This window comes from Rhinoraja longicauda, chromosome 13, assembly GCF_053455715.1.
Source record: "Rhinoraja longicauda isolate Sanriku21f chromosome 13, sRhiLon1.1, whole genome shotgun sequence".
NCBI classification, from domain to species: Eukaryota; Metazoa; Chordata; class Chondrichthyes; order Rajiformes; family Arhynchobatidae; genus Rhinoraja; species Rhinoraja longicauda.
The window spans coordinates 14,315,555-14,334,212 of record NC_135965.1 but is presented as its reverse complement, the minus strand read 5'-3'; the positions used below and the strand labels follow the sequence as shown (position 1 = coordinate 14,334,212).

The 18,658-nt window shown below is 40.2% G+C and overlaps 1 protein-coding gene across 3 annotated transcripts in view; it reads left to right on the top strand.

Moving 5' to 3' along the window:
- The window catches only part of pcolce2b (procollagen C-endopeptidase enhancer 2b), a 48,621-nt gene that overhangs the window by 4,993 nt on the left and 24,970 nt on the right, over window positions 1-18,658 (top strand). Inside the window, exons 1-2 of one of the 3 annotated variants that reach the window (XM_078410420.1) lie at window positions 11,877-12,090; window positions 13,318-13,423. In XM_078410420.1, the coding sequence (XP_078266546.1) occupies window positions 12,017-12,090; window positions 13,318-13,423 (180 nt within the window). In that variant the 5' untranslated portion in view covers window positions 11,877-12,016. Of the gene's footprint in view, window positions 1-11,876; window positions 12,091-12,231; window positions 12,331-13,317; window positions 13,424-18,658 lie in introns of those variants that run through there. The other 2 variants (XM_078410421.1, XM_078410422.1) reach the window with 2 other exon arrangements.

Sequence of the window (18,658 nt, the reverse complement as noted above, 5' to 3'; positions counted from 1 at the left end):
GTGAGTAATGTGGGCCTAAAATTGGTGCGCTCTCGTGTACCGTTTTGGCTGTATTTCTGGAACAACATGCATACATACATACATTACATACATACATACATACATACATACATACATACATAAAAGATGAGAGTTTTAATAATGTCTAGATAGATGAGTTATTGAAAGGACAGAAAAAGAAACAGCAAATGATGGCAAAATTGTGGTGGGGTTGGTGCCACTGACAGGGAACATAAAAACTGACTGCAAAAGCTTTTGTAGATATGTGAAGAGAAAAAGATTAGTTAAAACAAATGTAGGTCTCTTGCAGTCAGAAACAGGTGAATTGATCATGGGGAACAAGGACATGGCAGACCAATTGAATAACTACTTTGGTTCTGTCTTCACTAAGGAAGACATAAATAATCTGCCGGAAATAGCAGGGGACCGGGGGTCAAATGAGATGGAGGAACTGAGTGAAATCCAGGTTAGACGGGAAGTGGTGTTAGGTAAATTGAATGGATTAAAGGCCGATAAATCCCCAGGGCCAGATCGGCTGCATCCCAGAGTGCTTAAGGAGGTAGCCCCAGAAATAGTGAATGCATTAGTGATAATTTTTCAAAACTCTTTAGATTCTGGAGTAGTTCCTGAGGATAGCTAATGTAACCCCACTTTTCAAAAAGGGAGGGAGAGAGAAAACGGGTAATTACAGACCAGTTAGTCTAACATCGGTAGTGGGGAAAATGCTAGAGTCAGTTATTAAAGATGGGATAGCAGCACATTTGGAAAGTGGTGAAATCATTGGACAAAGTCAGCATGGATTTATGAAAGGTAACTCATGTTTGACGAATCTTATAGAATTTTTCGAGGATGTAACTAGTAGAGTGGATAAGGGAAACCAGTGGACATGTTATATCTGGACTTCCAGAAGGCTTTCGACAAGGTCCCACATAAGAGATTAGTATGCAAACTTAAAGCACACGGTATTGTGGGTTCAGTATTGATGTGGATAGAGAACTGACTGGCAGACAGGAAGCAAAGAGTAGGAATAAACGGGTCCTTTTCAGAATGGCAGGCAGTGACTAGTGGGGTACCGCAAGGCTCAGTGCTGGGACTCCAGCTATTTACAATATATATTAATGATTTGGAGGAGGGAATTGAATGCAACATCTCCAAGTTTGCGGATGACACGAAGCTGGGGGGCAGTGTTAGCTGTGAGGAGGATGCTAGGAGGCTGCAACGTGACTTGGATAGGTTAGGTGAGTGGGCAAAGGCATGGCAGATGCAGTATAATGTGGATAAATGTGAGGTTATCCACTTTGGTGGCAAGAACAGGAAAGCAGACTATTATCTGAATGGTGGCCGATTAGGAGAAGGGGAGATGCAACGAGACCTGGGTGTCGTGGTACACCAGTTATTGAAAGTAGGCATGCAGGTGCAGCAGGCAGTGAAGAAAGCGAATGGTATGTTGGCATTCATAGCGAGGGGATTTGAGTATAAGAGCAGGGAGGTTCTGCTGCAGTTGTACAGGGCATTGGTGAGACCACACCTGGAGTATTGCGTACAGTTTTGGTCTCCTAATCTGAGGAAAGACATTCTTGCCATAGAGGGAGTACAGAGAAGGTTCACCAGATTGATTCCTGGGATGGCAGGACTTTCATATGAAGAAAGACTGGATAGACTCGGCTTGTACTCGCTGGAATTTAGAAGATTGAGGGGGGATCTTATAGAAACTAACAAAATTCTTAAGGGGTTGGACAGGCTAGATGCAGGAAGATTGTTCCCGATGTTGGGGAAGTCCAGAACAAGGGGTCACAGTTTAAGGATAAGGGGGAAGTCTTTTAGGACCGAGATGAGAACGTTTTTTTTCACACAGAGAGTGGTGAATCTGTGGAATTCTCTGCCACAGAAGGTAGTTGAGGCCAGTTCATGTTAGATGTGGCCCTTGTGGCTAAAGGGATCAGGGGGTATGGAGAGAAGGCAGGTACGGGGTACTGAGTTGGATGATCAGCCATGATCATATTGCATGGCGGTGCAGGCTCGAAGGGCCGAATGGCCTACTCCTGCACCTATTTTCTATGTTTCTCTGTGCCAGCCACAGTGAATTGTTCTAACCTACTGCCTGTTGCAGAATGACCACTAGATGGCACATATAAACCTTGCAATCACTTCCCCACTCTCCAATCAACCATTGGCCAAAACAGCAATGTAAAAATGCTGATGCACCATTAAGACAGTGAAGGAATAGAAATAGCTGTACATACTTGAAATGCAATCCAAAAAAGTGAGACTTTGTGATGATTGATTGTCAATCATATTAAATCTATGGCATTTATGTGAGACCAGATAACATCACCAGATAAAAAAGACTATCAGTTGTTCAAGATGTGGACTCTTATATATTGGCGAGACCAAACGCAGACTGGGCGATTGTTTCGCGGAACACCTTCGCTCAGCCTGCCTGAACCTTCCTGATCTCCTGGTCTGACGCATAGCATTCAACTTTAATAAGCTATTAAAGTGCTTCTTAACAACACTGCTTGCACCACTTTCTCAGGCATTGTATTCCAGGTACTTGACAATCTCCGGATTAAAAACGATCCTGTCAAATTCCCTCTTGATCTCTTGTCCCTTGGTCTAAATCTATGTCCTTTAATTTTATCTTCCTCTGAAATGGGGAAAAAGTCTTGCAGCCTACCCTATCCAGAGGCCATAATTTTATGGACCTCAATCTTGCCCCCTCTTAACATTCTCACAGGAGAGGGTACAGAATCGCTCCTCCTTTTAGTGTGATGACCAGAGCTCCACGCAGTACTCCATGGATGCAGAACTCATGGACTTCATCAACTTCACCACCAATTTTCATCCTGCACTCAAATTTACTTGGACCATCTCCGAGAGCTTCCTCCCCTTTCTTGATCTCAGTCTCCATCACAGAAAATAGACTATTGACTGACGTCTATTACAAACCCACTGACTCCCACAACTATCTCGACTACACTTCTTCCCACCGTGCTTCCAGCAAAGACTATCCCCCACTCCCAATTCCTCCGTCTATGGCGAATCTGCGCCCAAGATGAGGTGTTCCATACTAGAACATCCGAGATGTCCTCATTGTTTAGGGAACGGGGGTTCCCCTCTCCCCTCATAGATGAGGCCCTCACTCGTGTCTCCTCTGTACACCGCAGCTCTGCCCTTCCTCACCCTCCTCCTAGTTGCAACAGAGACAGAGTCCCCCTAGTCCTTCCCTTTCAACCCATCAGCCATCGCATACAACACATAATCCTCCGAAATTTCCGCCACCTCCAATGGGATCCCACCACTGGCCACATTTTCCGATCTCCACCCCTTTCCGCCTTCCGCAGACACCGTTCCCTCTGCAACTCCCTGGTTAACTCATCCCTTCCCACCCAAACCACCCCCTCCCCAGGTACCTTCCCCAGCAACCGCAGAAGATGCAACACCTGCAACCGCAGAAGATGCAATACTTCTTCCCTTGACTCTGTCCAGGGACTCCGACAGTCCTTTCAGGTTAGGCAGAGGTTCATTTGCACCTCCTCCAACCTCATCTATATCCGTTGTTCAAGATGTGGACTCTTTTACATCGGCAAGACCAAATGCAGACTAGGCGATCGTTTCGCGGAACACCTTCGCTCAGCACACCTGAACCAACCCGATCTCCTGGTTGCTGGACACTTTAATTCTCCTTCCCAATCCAACACAGACCTTTCTGTCCTCAGTCTCCTCCATTGTCAGAGTGAGGCTAAACGCAAATTGGGGGAACAGCATCTCATATTTCGCTTGGGCAGTTTGCAGCCCAGTGGTATGAATATTGATTTTTCTCACTTTTGGTAGCCCTGGCATTCCCTCTCTCTATCCCTCCCCCACCCAAGTCACACCAGCTTCTCGTTTTCACCCAACAAACAGCTAACAATGGCCTGTTTCCTTTAACATCGCTATTTTTTTGCATATCTTTCATTCATTGTTCTTTATCTCTCCACATCACTGTCTATATCTCTTGTTTCCCTTATCCCTAACCAGTCTGAAGAAGGGTCTTGACCCGAAAGGTCACCCCTTCTCTCCACAGATGCTGCCTGTCCCGCTGAGTTACTCCAGCTTTTTGTGTCCATCTTCAGTTTAAACCGGCTTCTGCAGTTCCTTCTTACACAAAAAAGACTGTAGATCTGGAATCCAAAACAAAAACAGAATGCTGGACGAACTAAGTGGAGTCGAAAAGTGGAAGTTGATATTTTGTGTCAAGACTGCACCAGCATTGAGAAGGGAAAATTGCTATATATAACTGTAAACAGCAGTACATAGAAGGGTGGTGGGATGGAGTTAGTTAGGTAGGTTACGTAAAGTCAAGACTGTTTAATTGTCATGTGCACCTGGAATGGAACAAGGAAATTGTTACTTGCTGCAGCTTTTACATGCACATTAGTATCACAACACGATCAATAAATATACAGTAAACAATTATAGAATAAATTATCAGTTATACTAGATAACCAGACCATAATAGTACAAGCTAAGGTACACAGTGAGTCAGTCGTGTTTAATTGTTCATAAAAACATCAATTAACATCAGTTAACAATATTAGATTTAAGAGCTGTGAAAGAGCACACTGTAACTTTCTATTATTGTGAAATATGCTTTCTTTCAGCTGGTAGAAGTGTGTAAGATTTTACTTATGAACAGGGTGGAAAAATATTACATGTATTTTGGATAAAATCTCTCAGTTTTACTTCTTAAATCTGTCTGCCAAAATATTGAGGTGGGAGGAATCAGTACATTACTGACTGAACTAACAGGGGCCTCTTGAAGAAGACACAGATGGCCAAGAGACCCCACACACTCAGATTAACAAACCAGATAACATACCAGCAGTTCTCCTTCAGCACACACTTCTACTATACTCTTAAATAGAACTAGTTAAAACTGCATAAAATAAGCAAACAATTCACACAGTAATTCGCTCTGCATGTCTCAAAAAGCACCCTGACATGTATATTGGATGCCTATTTAAACAAAATATATATCCAGTATCATAATTACATTCCTCAAAAATATAACATTACAACAGCTTTGCCAACAGCCTTATATTTGATTTGGGGGGAAAATACCAGCAGTATTGAATATTTTAGCAGCTGTGTGAAAAATAACAAAACACTGAAGAATGAAAAATTCCTATTTTGAAAAAAGCTGCTGCATTCCAAAGATTTGTCAGTTGACACTGAGATTTGGACATTTGAAAAAAAAATCAAATGTGGTGATAAAAAATTTGAAGACAGGTTTTGGTTTGGTTGGAAAACTAATTATTTTTAAACTGAAGATAGACACAAAAAGCTGGAGTAACTCAGTAGGACAGGGAGCATCTCTGGAGAGAAGGAATGGGTGACGTTTCGGGTCAATGACTTTGTATAAATTGATTTTAATTAACCATTCTGACACAATATTAAAACCGGTCATCATTAACAATAAAGATTTGCAGGTTAAGAATTTTAAACATAAACTGAAGCTTATAATCACACGTGATTTTATTACTAAAGGAGCCATTTTCCTAGTTAGCATTCCAATGGTTCTTTCTGTCAAAATTATTGGCTCCTCTATAACAATGTTTATGACCCTGATCTTTTAAGTATATGAGAGTAAATTGCATATTAGCTCATTAAACTAAAAGATAGCTTTTTGTGTCTCTCTTCGGTTTAAACCAGCATCTGCAGTTCCTTCCTACACATTGCGCAACAGGATCTATTTTTCAATACATTTATGTGGAAGAGATGGGCTGTGGAGCATTTCAGGGTCAAGATAGCTTTCAGTTGACATAAATGCATGCTCAAATTACTGACTTCAACGTAGCCTATTCATATTATTATATTTTGCATTGCCCTCTTCACTGGTTAAAAATAATCGTGGAGGATTTAACTGGTAACTTTACTGCACTGTCAAAAGAGTAGCTGTCATTTTAAGTTCTGATTATCAAAAAACTATTCAACTATTTTAATCATTTCTGGTGTTTAATTTTCAATGATGTTAATTTCTTCACTGTAGTCATTGATGATGTCCCTTTTAGCAATTGTTCACTACGCAAAAAATAAAGTTATCCTGAAAGCAGATATTCACTCTGTGGATGCTTGGGGTGGCTAACAGACTTTGCCATTCTTTGTGTTCATGTTAGATGATGCAGCTTGGATTTAGTTCCCTGATTTCATTGAGTCTACTCATACTTTGCTTTCCTGTAATGCCAAGCAGTTATTTCTAATCCTTGTGTGAGAGTCAGTCCTCATTGCATAACCCACACCGCTGAGTACTCCAACAATGACCAGGGCCAATGATCACAACATTCATAAGCTCTGAGTAATACTCAAACGGTCTTTGACTATCCGAAGACTGCTTCAGTGTACAATTTATTGAAGGTGTGATAAATTGTGTCAATGTGCAAACTGCACTGGCCAACTTTCCAGCATAGTGTTCATACTCCAAGCCAGTAAGAATACCTTGGACATTTCTATGATCAGTGTAGTGGTTTGGAGAAAATAGCTCATATGCCAAAGAGCAATCTTCCATTTCATCTGAAGCCGAACTTTCCAAGTTTACCTCCTAGAAATGTACATTATAAAACCATTTATTCCCAGAAATTATCCACTATTTTTTTTTCAATGTATCATTTGACAATAAACCAACAACTTTTATATTTAGCAATTAAGTAAGAAGTGTTTGCATCAGTCTTCACAGCAACATGCCTGAGTCAGGGGGTTGAAGTTAGTGGAGTGGCTATTACTAAGGAGATGGTGCTTGAGAAGCTGGATTTTGTTTATCTGGATTTTCAGAAGGCCTTTGATAAGGTGCTGCATCTCCTTGAGGCTGCTTAAGAAGACGAGAGCCCATGGTATCAAAGAGAAAATACTAGCTTGGATAGCAGGTTGGCTGAATGGCAGAAGGCAAAGAGTGGCAATAAAGGGGGCTTTTTCTCATTGGCTGCCAGTGACTAGCGGTGTTCCACTGGAGTCAGTGCTGGGGCCGCTACTCTTCACGTTGTATATCAATTATTTGGATGAGGGAATTGAATGCTTTGTGGTGCAAGATTCCCAAAAAGTTAATTTGCAAGTCAAATCGGTAGTAAGGAAGGCAAATGCAATGCTACCATTTATTTTGAGAAGACTAAAATAGAGAAACAGGGTTGAATGCTGAGACTTCATAAGGTCCTGGTCAAACCGCATTTGGGGTATTTATTGTGAGCAGTTTTGTGCCCCATATCTGAGGGACCTAGGGAATGATTGGGTTAACATATGTTGAGCGTTTGACGGCACTGGGCCTGTAGTCACGGGAGTTATGAAAGATGAGTGGGGACCTCACTGAAAAGCCTGGATAGAGTGGATGTGGAGAGGATGTTTCCACTTAGCAAGAGAATCCAGGACGAGGCCTTAGCCTCAGAATAAAATAACATACCTTTAGAACGGAGATGAAGTGGGATTTTTTTAGTCAGAGGGTGGTGAATCTGTGGAAATTATTGCCACAGATGGTTTTGGAGGCCAAATCAATGCGGAGATTGACAGATTCTTGATTAGTAAGAGTGTTGGGGGTTATGGGGAGAAGGTGGGGGGATATGTGGAAAAGACAGGTAAGCAATGATTGAATGATGGACTAGACTTGATGGACCGAATGGCCTAATTCTGCTCCGATACCTTATGAACAATGAACTTACCAGACAATTACAAATTAGGCCCAGGCCAAGTTGCAAACCAGAACTCATGCAGGGAATTGTGGGTAAATCCTAGTATTTTGCTGGGTTGGAGCTGCAAATCTTTCCTGTTATTTTTGCTTCAGCTTCCCAATTCTTCCTCAATACAAATACATAGAATATATTTTAACTTGGATTTTCTTTTCTTTTGACACTAATCTGGGACTTCATTGTCACATGAGATACATCAATGATGTCTTGAAAGGTGTCATTTACTCTAATAAGTATTAATTTCATGTCAGGTTTAGTAATTTCAACATCAGATTTCAGAGCATTGAATTTTTGATGTAAAGTATGTTAGAAAAAATAAACATAATGAAGGATGGTTATCTTTCCCTAGTATTTTTTCTGTTCTTGGGAGAAGTCAGGGATTTACAAGCAGCTGCCAATGAAACACAATACATGGAAAACAACATGCCTGTGCCAACCATGAGGCCAAGACAAATCAATAGCGTCTGTCTGCACATGATCCATATCCCTCCATTCCCACTTTTTTTTAATTTAGTTTAATAATGTCAGGGGGCACTATTACTTTGGTATAATGCAAAACCTATATTCACAAATTCTTTGGATTGGTTTTGGATATTACTATTGTCATGTGATAGAGTAAAAAAAATGTTTACATGCTATCCAGACAAATCATTCCACACATGAATACAATCAAGCCATTAAATAAATATGGCAGGTAGTGCAAAGTGAAAATATTGCTAAAATGCGGAATATATTACAGCATTACAGCTGTAGAGACGGTGCAGATGAATAAAAATGTCCAAGACCTACAATGAGGTAGATTGGGAGATCAGGATTTCACATTTAGCTCAGGTTATCCATGGTTTGATAACAATAGGGAAGAAACTATTCCTGAATCTGGTGGGAAGTGTTTTCAAACCTTTTATCTGCTGCTCAAAAGGAGAGAGGAGAAAAAGGAATATCAGGTGTAAATGGTCTTTGCTTATGTTGCCTGCTTTCTGAAGTACTGTGAAGTGTAGATGGAGTCGATGGGCTGGTTTGTGTTGCAGGGCTGCATTCACAACTCTTTGCAATTTCTTGTAGTCCAGAACAGTTGCCAAACCAAGCTATGTTGCATCCTGATAGATCTTTCTATCGTGCATCTGTAATTGTTGGTAAGAATCATTGGAGACATGTCAAATTTATCATCTGAGAAATTAGAGGCATTTATGAGCCTGGCTGTAAATCTGACCATTTTAGCATTCTCTCTTCCAAGCTGAGTCTGGAATTTGTCATATTGAGTGCTACTGGTACTGTTAGACTTAGTGGTGTTCTAAAACAAAGGTTGCTGTACCCACCCTTAGTATTTACATAAAATGGAAAAGTAGAGCATTTTTTAAGTGGTGAGTGAAAGGTGTTGGTGTTTAGCTGAAAGCTAGCATATAGAAACAGTGTACAATTAGGAAGGCCTTTGTTATAGGAGGATTTGAGTAAGAGCCGAGCAGTCTTACTGCAATAAAATATGTGATTCCAGCTGGACCACAGCTGGAATTTTTACGTATTCTGCTCTCCTTACCAAGGATGGAAATATTCATAAGCTTGATATGCTTGCAAATTAATCTGAATTTTAAAAATTCTGGTTAAAGAATCCAGTTGAATTTTTTAACCAGATTAAAGAACAACTTCCCTGCTGTTATCATATTCTTGAATGGACACTCATATGCTAGAGATGAATTTCCCAATCCCCCAACATACCTTGGGACGACCCTTGTACGTTTTTTTTATCAGTACATTCTCTATAGCTGGAATACTATATTTTGCGCTAAGTTTACTTTCTCTTTTGCACTGCCCGATGTATTCATATATGGATGGCATGCAAAGCAAAGTTTTTCAGTGTATCTCAGTACAGTGACAATAATAACCATCACCAATACCAGAGGAAGTGCATGAAAGATTCAAAGATAGACATAAAATGCTGGAGTAGCTCAATAGGACAGGCAGCATCACTGGATAGAAGGAATGGTTGATATTTCAGGTAGAGATCCTTCTTCAGACCCGATTCGCCAGATGAATTCCTGGGATGTTGGCTTTGACCTATAAAGAGAGATTAAGCAGACTGGATTTATACTCTCATGAATTTGAAAGAATGAGAAGTGAACTCATTAAAACATACATGTTCTTGGGAGCCATGACAGGATAAATGCAGGAATTATGTTTCCCCTGGTCGAGGATCTAGAAAGAGGAGTCACAATCGCAAAATATGTAATTGGCCATTTAGGACACAAGAGGAGTACATTCAAAGTACAAAGGAGTACAAGGAGTATAAAGAGAAAATGTACATATATTTGTACTTAAATGTACATAAATGAACAAGTTTTAGTATGTTGAGGGAATCGTGGGACATTGGGTTAATGCAAGAGAATGGAGCTTTGCTGAAAGGTCAACATTGAATGCTGGAGCAGCCAGGAGCGGTTGAGTGATATACTCCTTCTGATCTTCTTCGATTTGCATAAAATAACCTTTTCATCTCACTCTCACCAACTAATAACTTGAAATATTTGCATTGTCTTTCCTTTAATATTGCCTTTTCAAAAGAAAAGTGAAACTTCCTTAATTTCCCAAAGGATGGAAGAACGAGAAAACGAGGTGCATTGGGCTTTTTTTATTTTCGGTTCAAAGCAGAACGCGTAATAACCGTAGGTAAATGAGAAACAATCACAAGAATTCAGATTCTTCTCATAACATTTAGAGTATGCAAAATTATCCTCCAAACATTTTGCCAAAGCTGAAATCTCTGCGCTATGCTCCTTTGGATATGTTTATTATATAAACCATGTATTATTGTATAAACCGTGTTGTTTGCTTACAACCCATGGGATTCTGAATATGGTGGAAGTGTTAAGCACCGCGGAGAATGAGGAAACCTATTTTCGCATTGGAGCAGTGGTTATTTTCTGTGGTGCACCACACTTTAAATAAAAACTCCGGAAACAAGTTTGCTGAGTGCATATTGTAGCCAACCAAACTGTTCAGGGACATCCTGCAAACAAAGAAGATGTTGGAAATCTGAAATCAAACAGAACATGCTTGAGATATTCAGGACCATCCGCGTACTTCTGTGCAGGTTTACAGAAGTTCCAGTCGAACCTGAATTGGGTTCTTATCCAACGTGTCTCCGTCTGTTGGTCGAATCTTGCACCAGGCAGAAATGACATATACATTAACGGGTCATATTGAATGGGTTCCCAATATTAATCCGCATAGATCACTCTTATCTTTCCAAAACTAATAAACCTACTAAGTACAAGCACTTCGGAAACTGGGTGAAGTACTTCAGAAACATTGATCACCTGAGTGCACAGGCGATCAAAATAAAATCTGGCCACAAAAAAAAGTTCCGAGAAACAGCTGATGTTGTGTAGGATACCATCCTTTACCAATACCATGTGTGTTGTCTGAAGAAGGGTCCCGACCCGAAACATCACCTATTCGTGTTCTCCAGAGATTCAGCCTGACCCGCCGAGTTACTCCAGCACTTTGCGTCCTCTTATGTTGTGTCAAGTCAAGTCAAGTCAATTTTATTTGTATAGCACATTTAAAAACAACCCACGTTGACCAAAGTGCTGTACATCTGATTAGTGGAGTGATTTAAACGGAGTCTCAGTAACATGGGACTTAGTCAATTAAAAAAAGCATCAATACCAAAGGAAACCTTTTACATGATCTTACTACTTTCTGCAGTTCAGTCCCTGTGCAGGATGTAGTGCTGGCGTCAATAAATTCGTTGAGAAATTCTCAACGAATTTCTTCTCACAAGAAGGGTCGAAATTGAAGTCTCTGTTCCCGCCCTTGCTGAGTTTGGGGTTGAGCCAAGGTTGGTTCCCCGAAGTCTGCAGACGGATGTCTCCAAAGGGTGACGGAAAAACACTGCAATTCGCATCCCTAAAGTCAGCCTCCTGTATAAAAGTCACCCACTCGCTCATCCTCCGCCGCTGAACAAGCTGTTCATCGCTGCACGCTGAATCAGAGGGATTGGCACATCTTGTTTGACTCGGACGTTTAATTTGGACACGCCTTTCTTTCTTGAAAAATCCACATAAATAAAGCTTAATCCCGAATCTTTATTTTTAAAATCTTAATCAAAAGGTGTTTTTTGAGACCGAGGGCAAAGGCGGCTGGCTTGCGAAGCCCGTTGCCTCCTCCCCCGAAGTCAAAAGGCGATATTCATGTGCAGGCAGCGAGCAGCCTTCCTACAAGGAATCGCAGAGGGCGGCACCCGAGACGACCCAGACCAAGTCTGACTGGGTCCCGGACTCTCCCTCCTGACCTGCTCCACATCGAGAACCATGCAACTCACCGCTTACCTGCTCTGCCTTTCGTTCGCGAGTCTGGTATCATGCCAGCTGCCCCTCGGAAAAAGGTAAATCAAAACTGTGTAAAAGTTGCTAAACTTTCATCCGCTGTCGAACATTGGCTCTGCCCGTGGTGTCTGCGTGCAGCGTTGGACAGACGCCGGCGATTGTTCTTATCATCTAGGGCTACGTTCCCCAAAAGGTATCTGTCATCCTGCGGTGTCGGACTGAATAGATGGCCCTTGCACTCAAGAACTATTAAAATAAACCTGGCGACTGTTAAACGTACTGGAAGCGATGTACTGCAGGTAACCAACGCCTCTACTCCCACACGGAGCTGATTTTACTGTCCCTCTTCCATTAAAGAGTTTTACATCGTGTCTCCGGGGCCTGTTCTTGGGAGAGGTCGACGATCATAAAAAGAACAAAGGTTTAGAAAAGTAGATAGACACAATAAGGTGGGGTAACTCAGTGGGTCGGACAGAATCTCTGGAGAATTCGAGTAGAGGCTTAGAAAACCTCTATGAGAGCTAAAGAAACGTTTTAATATAAGTAAATCATGGTCAGATTTTCAACATTTGAGCGAGGATTACACCAAAGGAGAATGAATGTTTAAAATATGTAATTTAGTAACAACTTTGAAACGATGCTTAAAGTGACTGGATATTTAGACTTAATGTGCCCAGTGTGTTTTTCATGCTTTTTTATTAAAGCTCAACCGTATTTTATCAGGCAGAGATTCGCTGCTAATGTTGCAGCAGATAACTTTGGAGAATATCGTTGAAATTATGCCATAAAATTGGCTGCGGTCAATCTTGATAGTGCACGAAGGAAACGAATTAAACCGAGGGTTGCTATTCATGCTGCTGGCAAATACACAGAACCAATAATATATTTCTCGTGCGTATTTGGATCAACAATCAATGTCCTTACACAAATTGATTCCAGAGAGTTTGGGGATTCATTTAAATTTAAGTTTCAAATATTGAGAACCATTTGGTTAATGAAATTAAACTCTCTCAATTAGATCAGTAGCTGTAATGCAGAAAATCTATTTTAAGAATGAATACAGTGATTGCTTAACTATCTAATTTATATCCCTTTTAACGGCAGCATTAACCGGTTTACTAAGTTAACAGTTTTGTTGAAAGTAACCGTGTTCGGAATTTGAAAGGAATGTGCTACGTTCAGATAGCAATAGATGGGGCTATTTGCGTGCTTCCGTGTGGCTCTGATGATGAAGCGTGCGATTTCATGATTTGTAAATCTGCTGCCTGCCTTGTTGCCATTTCCAGGAACTTTAAATGTGGAGGAATTCAAAGCGGAGTATCAGGTTTCATTGGAAGTGAGGGATTCCCTGGACTCTACTCTCCCAACAGCAAATGCTCATGGAAAATCACGGTATGAATTAGATTTTATTCAAACACGAATAACTTTATTTTTTTAAGTCGCAATGTATTTAATCGTTTAAAAGGAACACGTTTGGCAAAAGTCACGCTATTGATGATGTGACAAAATTAGTTAAAACATTAAATATTTATAGTAAGTAATATAAATAATAATTCGTGACGGTAATTCCCCCCGTTGACGAGCTGTGAAGCTGTTATTTAGTGAAAGCGTTTACCACGTTTAAGGTCTGGAATGGAAATAGAATCATATACAGACTACACTTTGACTCCTATTTTATGCATCTTTCAATAAATACATTTTCAGATGGTGTTAATAATCTCTTGCACAATCTCCATTTGTGTGAAAGGATACAATTGTCCTGCAGGTGAAAAGATTCTAAGTTTCCCTTGTCCTTATTCAGATGTTGCAACCCTATGGCTGACTCACCAAACAGGAGAAAATATCATTCACCATTTATTCTCTCAATTATTCTTGACTATCAAAATCCTTTTGGCATCCCTTTTAAACAGTTCTGTTTGACTGCGATAGGTTATTCTGAGAATGAGTATGGGTGGAACCCTTGCTGTGGATATAATCCAATTTCACTCACTTTCCCTACAAATATATGATGATTTTAGACTGATAAGGAAGATGATGTGACAGTTCCCACTTGTTTTTTTAACTAGCTATAGGTAAACTCATTGTGCAGACCAGACCTGAAGTCACACAGCCCTTTACCGTAGGTGGGTAACAATAGAATCTGGTTGCCAAGTCCACCCATTGTCTGTTGATCACCACTGAGTGTGTTGGTCAGACCAAAACGAAGGCAGTCTTGAAAACGGTTCAACACAAGCAACTGTTTCATGATGTTGTAATTGGAAGACTGTTAACTCAATAGAAAAAAGGCTCCATGAGTCATCCTCCTCCTCCTTGTTCTGTTGACAGCAGCTAAGTGGCACATCCCGAAAACTGAGCACTGCATTTACGTTCGTTAGCTTCTATTTTCCTTCCACTCTATATTTTTAAACCATTTAATTTTCTCCCCCTCTATAGGTTCTTCCACACCATGTACCATTCCAAGGCAAAAGAGTGAGCAGGAGGCCTGGTTCCTCTTCCCTGCCAAAGCCGCTTTTGATCAGCTAGGAGGTATGCAAAAGTGGCCTGGGGTAACTTGCCCACTAACTTTCTCTTCATCAGCAAATGACAAGCAGGCTTCTCTTCACTGCCTCCCTGACAGTCGAATGAGTGCTAAAAAAAATACCCCTCAGTATTCCCCTTAATGCAAGGCATTTTTTGCCTTGAAAGGTTGGGATCTGTGCATTCACTGTTGAAGGAAATGTCTGATATGAAGCAGCTGGTGGAAGGTACAAATTCCAGTCCCAGGGAACAACCTTAACTGACATTGACTGACTGACTTCTGTTTCTCCATAGATGGTGCTTGTTCTCTTGGGGTTTTCCAGGTTTTTATAAGCCTTTGCTGCTTTCAAATTCTATACCATTTCTTAAAAATTCTAAGAGCAGAGATTAGAGGCACCGAAAAATATAATTTCTGTCTTGGGCCTTATAGTCAGGACATGTGGTAGAAAAGCACAGTAGAAAGGAACCAATACTCCAAGGTTAGTTCAGTGACTCACTGTCAGAACTTTAGCAGCATCCTCTACATGCCGAGATGTACATTTGATACTCACATTTTTTTCACTATATAAATTGAGGGGTACTTTAAATTCCACATGCACTTCATTGCCTCTGTATGGTACAAATCAGAAACTGCTGGAAATGCACTATAGATTGATCACAGCTATAAGCATTGTGTTTGGGTGTGATGTTTCATCAGAAAGCTACGTTAATACATTGATTGTAAATCATTAAGCATTGTACGTGTTTGCAACTTTCTTCCAACCTGGTAATCTTTTCAGCCAGGATACCAATCTATAGAATGACCACCAATAATGCATATTTACAGAGAGAAGGACTTCAATGTATTTCACAGCCAGAAGTTGTCCTGAAGTATTTCACAGCAAAGTAATGCCTTTTTTGAAGTGTTGTTACTGTTATAAGTATGTTTTCTTGCATTCATGGAATGTGGACATTGTCCCTCCTTAACTGTCCCTGAAAGGAATTACATACAGCTCAGGTAGACACGAAATGCTGGAGTAACTCTGCGGGATAGGTAGTATCTCTGGAGAGAAGGAATGGGTGACGTTTCAGGTCGAGACCCTTCTTCAGGCTGATGTCAGGGGAGTGGGCGGGACAGAGGTAGAATGTAGTCAGAGACAGTAAGACTGGTGGAAAAACTGGGATGGGGGAGGGGATGGAGAGGGAAATTCTCTCTCTCTCCATCCCCTCCCCTTCCCAGTTCTCCGACTACATTCTACCTCTGTCCCGCCCACTCCCTTGACATCAGTCTGAAGAAGGGTCTCGACCTGAAACGTCACCCATTCCTTCTCTCCAGAGATGCTGCCTGTCCTGCTGAGTTACTCCAGCATTTCGTGGCTACCTTCGATTTAAACCAGCATCTGCAGTTCTTTCCTATCCATACAGCTCAGACTGGGTGAAGATGACAGATTTCATTCCCTGTAGGAAATTCATGAACCAGATGGGTTTTTATGATATATCAAGAGTTTTATGATCAGTATTCCATGTACAATCAGTATGCCTTTTTCTCCAAATTTATTTTAACTACTTCAGTTTAAATTTCTCATCTGTTGTGCTGGGATTTGAATTCTCTAATTTCCATATCAATTGTCAAAGGTTTTGGGTACTAAATTGGTATTTTACTCTCTCTGCAACAGGAAATGTACAGTTAATTTGTATTCAGCTTTTGGAAAACTCTCCATCTCTTTTTCAAAATAGTGCTTTGGGATCTTTTAATTCTAATTGAGAGAGCAGGGAGGACTTTAACTGAAATCTCACCGAATGAGAATGTAGAATTCCCTCAGTACTCTTCTGGTATGTTAGCATAAGTTTTTTTTTGTGCTGAAATGTCCAAAATGGGATTTGATTCAGTAATGCTACAAATTAAGATATAGCAGATCACCACAGGCAAGGAAACAGTTTAAAGTAATGGAAAACTGTGACCCAGTATTTTATTGATGTTTTTCCTTTTCGTTCCACCATTAAATTTTGAATAAGCATTCATTTCCATCTAGGAAGTTAGCAAACAATCTTGTTCAGCTCCAGTTCTTTTTCTTTACCAATGACTCATGTTAAAGATTTGTTTCCATGGACATTCACAGCCCTTTGGTTCCTTGCCCATACAATGTTTCTTAAGTAACTCAGTAATGATCTTCACAGAAGCGTAATAATAACAGCAAGATTTTGTTTTGCCCTTGTTCAAAACCAAAACCTACCCGATCTCCTGGTTAATTATATTTTTGTAGAAATAAAAACAATTAGTTATGAAATGTACAGAATGACAATGTTGACTTTTTTTCTGATTTATTTCAAAGCATTTGTAGAAACTGGAATAGTTATTGAGAAATAGCAATAGATTGCACTTTTTAGATCATTGTCAAAAGTATGGGTCATTTATTTAATGTGAGAGTTCATTAATCATGTACATTGATTAGCTGAGCTATATATGTACAGAAGATCTGTGGGTTGATCCATAGCCTGAGCCGAGTTATCTCATGTCTAGCATTTAGTGTTTACCAGAGGAAAACAATTTTCACTTTTAAGCAGTTGCTTACAGTGCAAATGCTTACATATGACAATGTAAATAGATTTTTAACAATTACTTGTATAATATATTTAATGTCTGAAAAAAATGTTTTGGGAACAAAATAACTTCCTAAATTTAATGGTTAGCATGACACATGAAGTAGAAATGTGACCCACTGCCAAGAGAATCATTGATGTAGATCTCTGGCCCACTCCTGGTGGTGGGGATGTTGCAGAATTATGTGCAGGAAGGTTTACTGTTTGTCATTTCAGCCATGCTTTCCATAGGACGGCATTGTAGGTAGAAAGAAAGGAGGCATGGGTAAAATACTGTATTTCTGCAGTATATCGGCATGGCTCTAGATTTATTAACCCAAAGCCCACATTGATAACTGCAGATGCTTAGAGGTACATATGATAGGTCTATCATTGAAATTGGGGACAGGGCAGAGGGACAGGGACTGGCAGGTGTGAACATACTTTTGGTATCTACCACGCTGTGTGATATCCGTACAATATATCTCTGCAAAACAAAACAAAAGAGACTGCTTGTTAGAAAATATCCTGTACATGGCAATGCTTGAGCATAACATTCCAACTAAATTAATGAAACAGAAACAAAACAAAAAACAGTGCATGGAAATACTGCTTCAAATTCTGTGTTGGGTACATTGAGTATTTTTCTTTTTAGGACACATCTGAAAGTATGTTTGGATGTGATGTCCAGTATGCTCACGATGATGTTGCAAACAATAATTTGTATTTCTAAATTCACTTAAAATTAACAACTCTCAGCGTTATCAGAGTTGTACACGGGTGCTATCAAAATTGGGTTTCAAGATGAACCATAAAAGGAGATGTTTTTTGCAGATGTCAGAAATACAGTGTTTTTTTTGTGATAGAACACCCTGGTATGGCATACAAGCACCTTTAAAATGTTAGACTTCATTGTTTCATTTTTAGGCCACATGACCCGCATGCTCATTAAAGCTGCGTACTGGTACCTTTTTGTCTACAAGCAAAGCACTGCAAAATGTAATCAAAGAAGTAGATCTATTGCCACATCTTAAAGGAGAAGAAGGGTATGGAAAGTGAGCTGTAGGAAGGGATTGGTAGAAACTTATGGCCTTGAGAGCTTTTTATTGTTTTTCATTGTTCTAACTTGTAATCAAGTAATCTTTACTTGGATAAATTAAGAGACCTTTATGGTTGGAGTCATGAGACATCCTGAAATGCATGACAGCCAATGGTGAATTTTGAAAATGTTGTCGCTGTTGTCCACCAGAAGATAGAATAGCCGTAATATTTAGTATACTTGCATTTCCGACTTTGCTTTCTATAGATTGGATAATTGGCTAACTGTAAATATTGGGAGGATTGTGCTGATTTATTTCCACACTTGCGCTTACCTGATCCTATTTTTTTGGCCCTCGACCACCATCCTTGGGTTCTTGACAATAGACTGCAAGCAGTAGTGAAACCTGACAAACATCCTCCATGATAATTCTCAGCACTAAGGATGCATTCTCAGCCCCTCACCATAAGCCATAAACACTCATGATTCTGTGCCCAAATTCTGTTTTAACT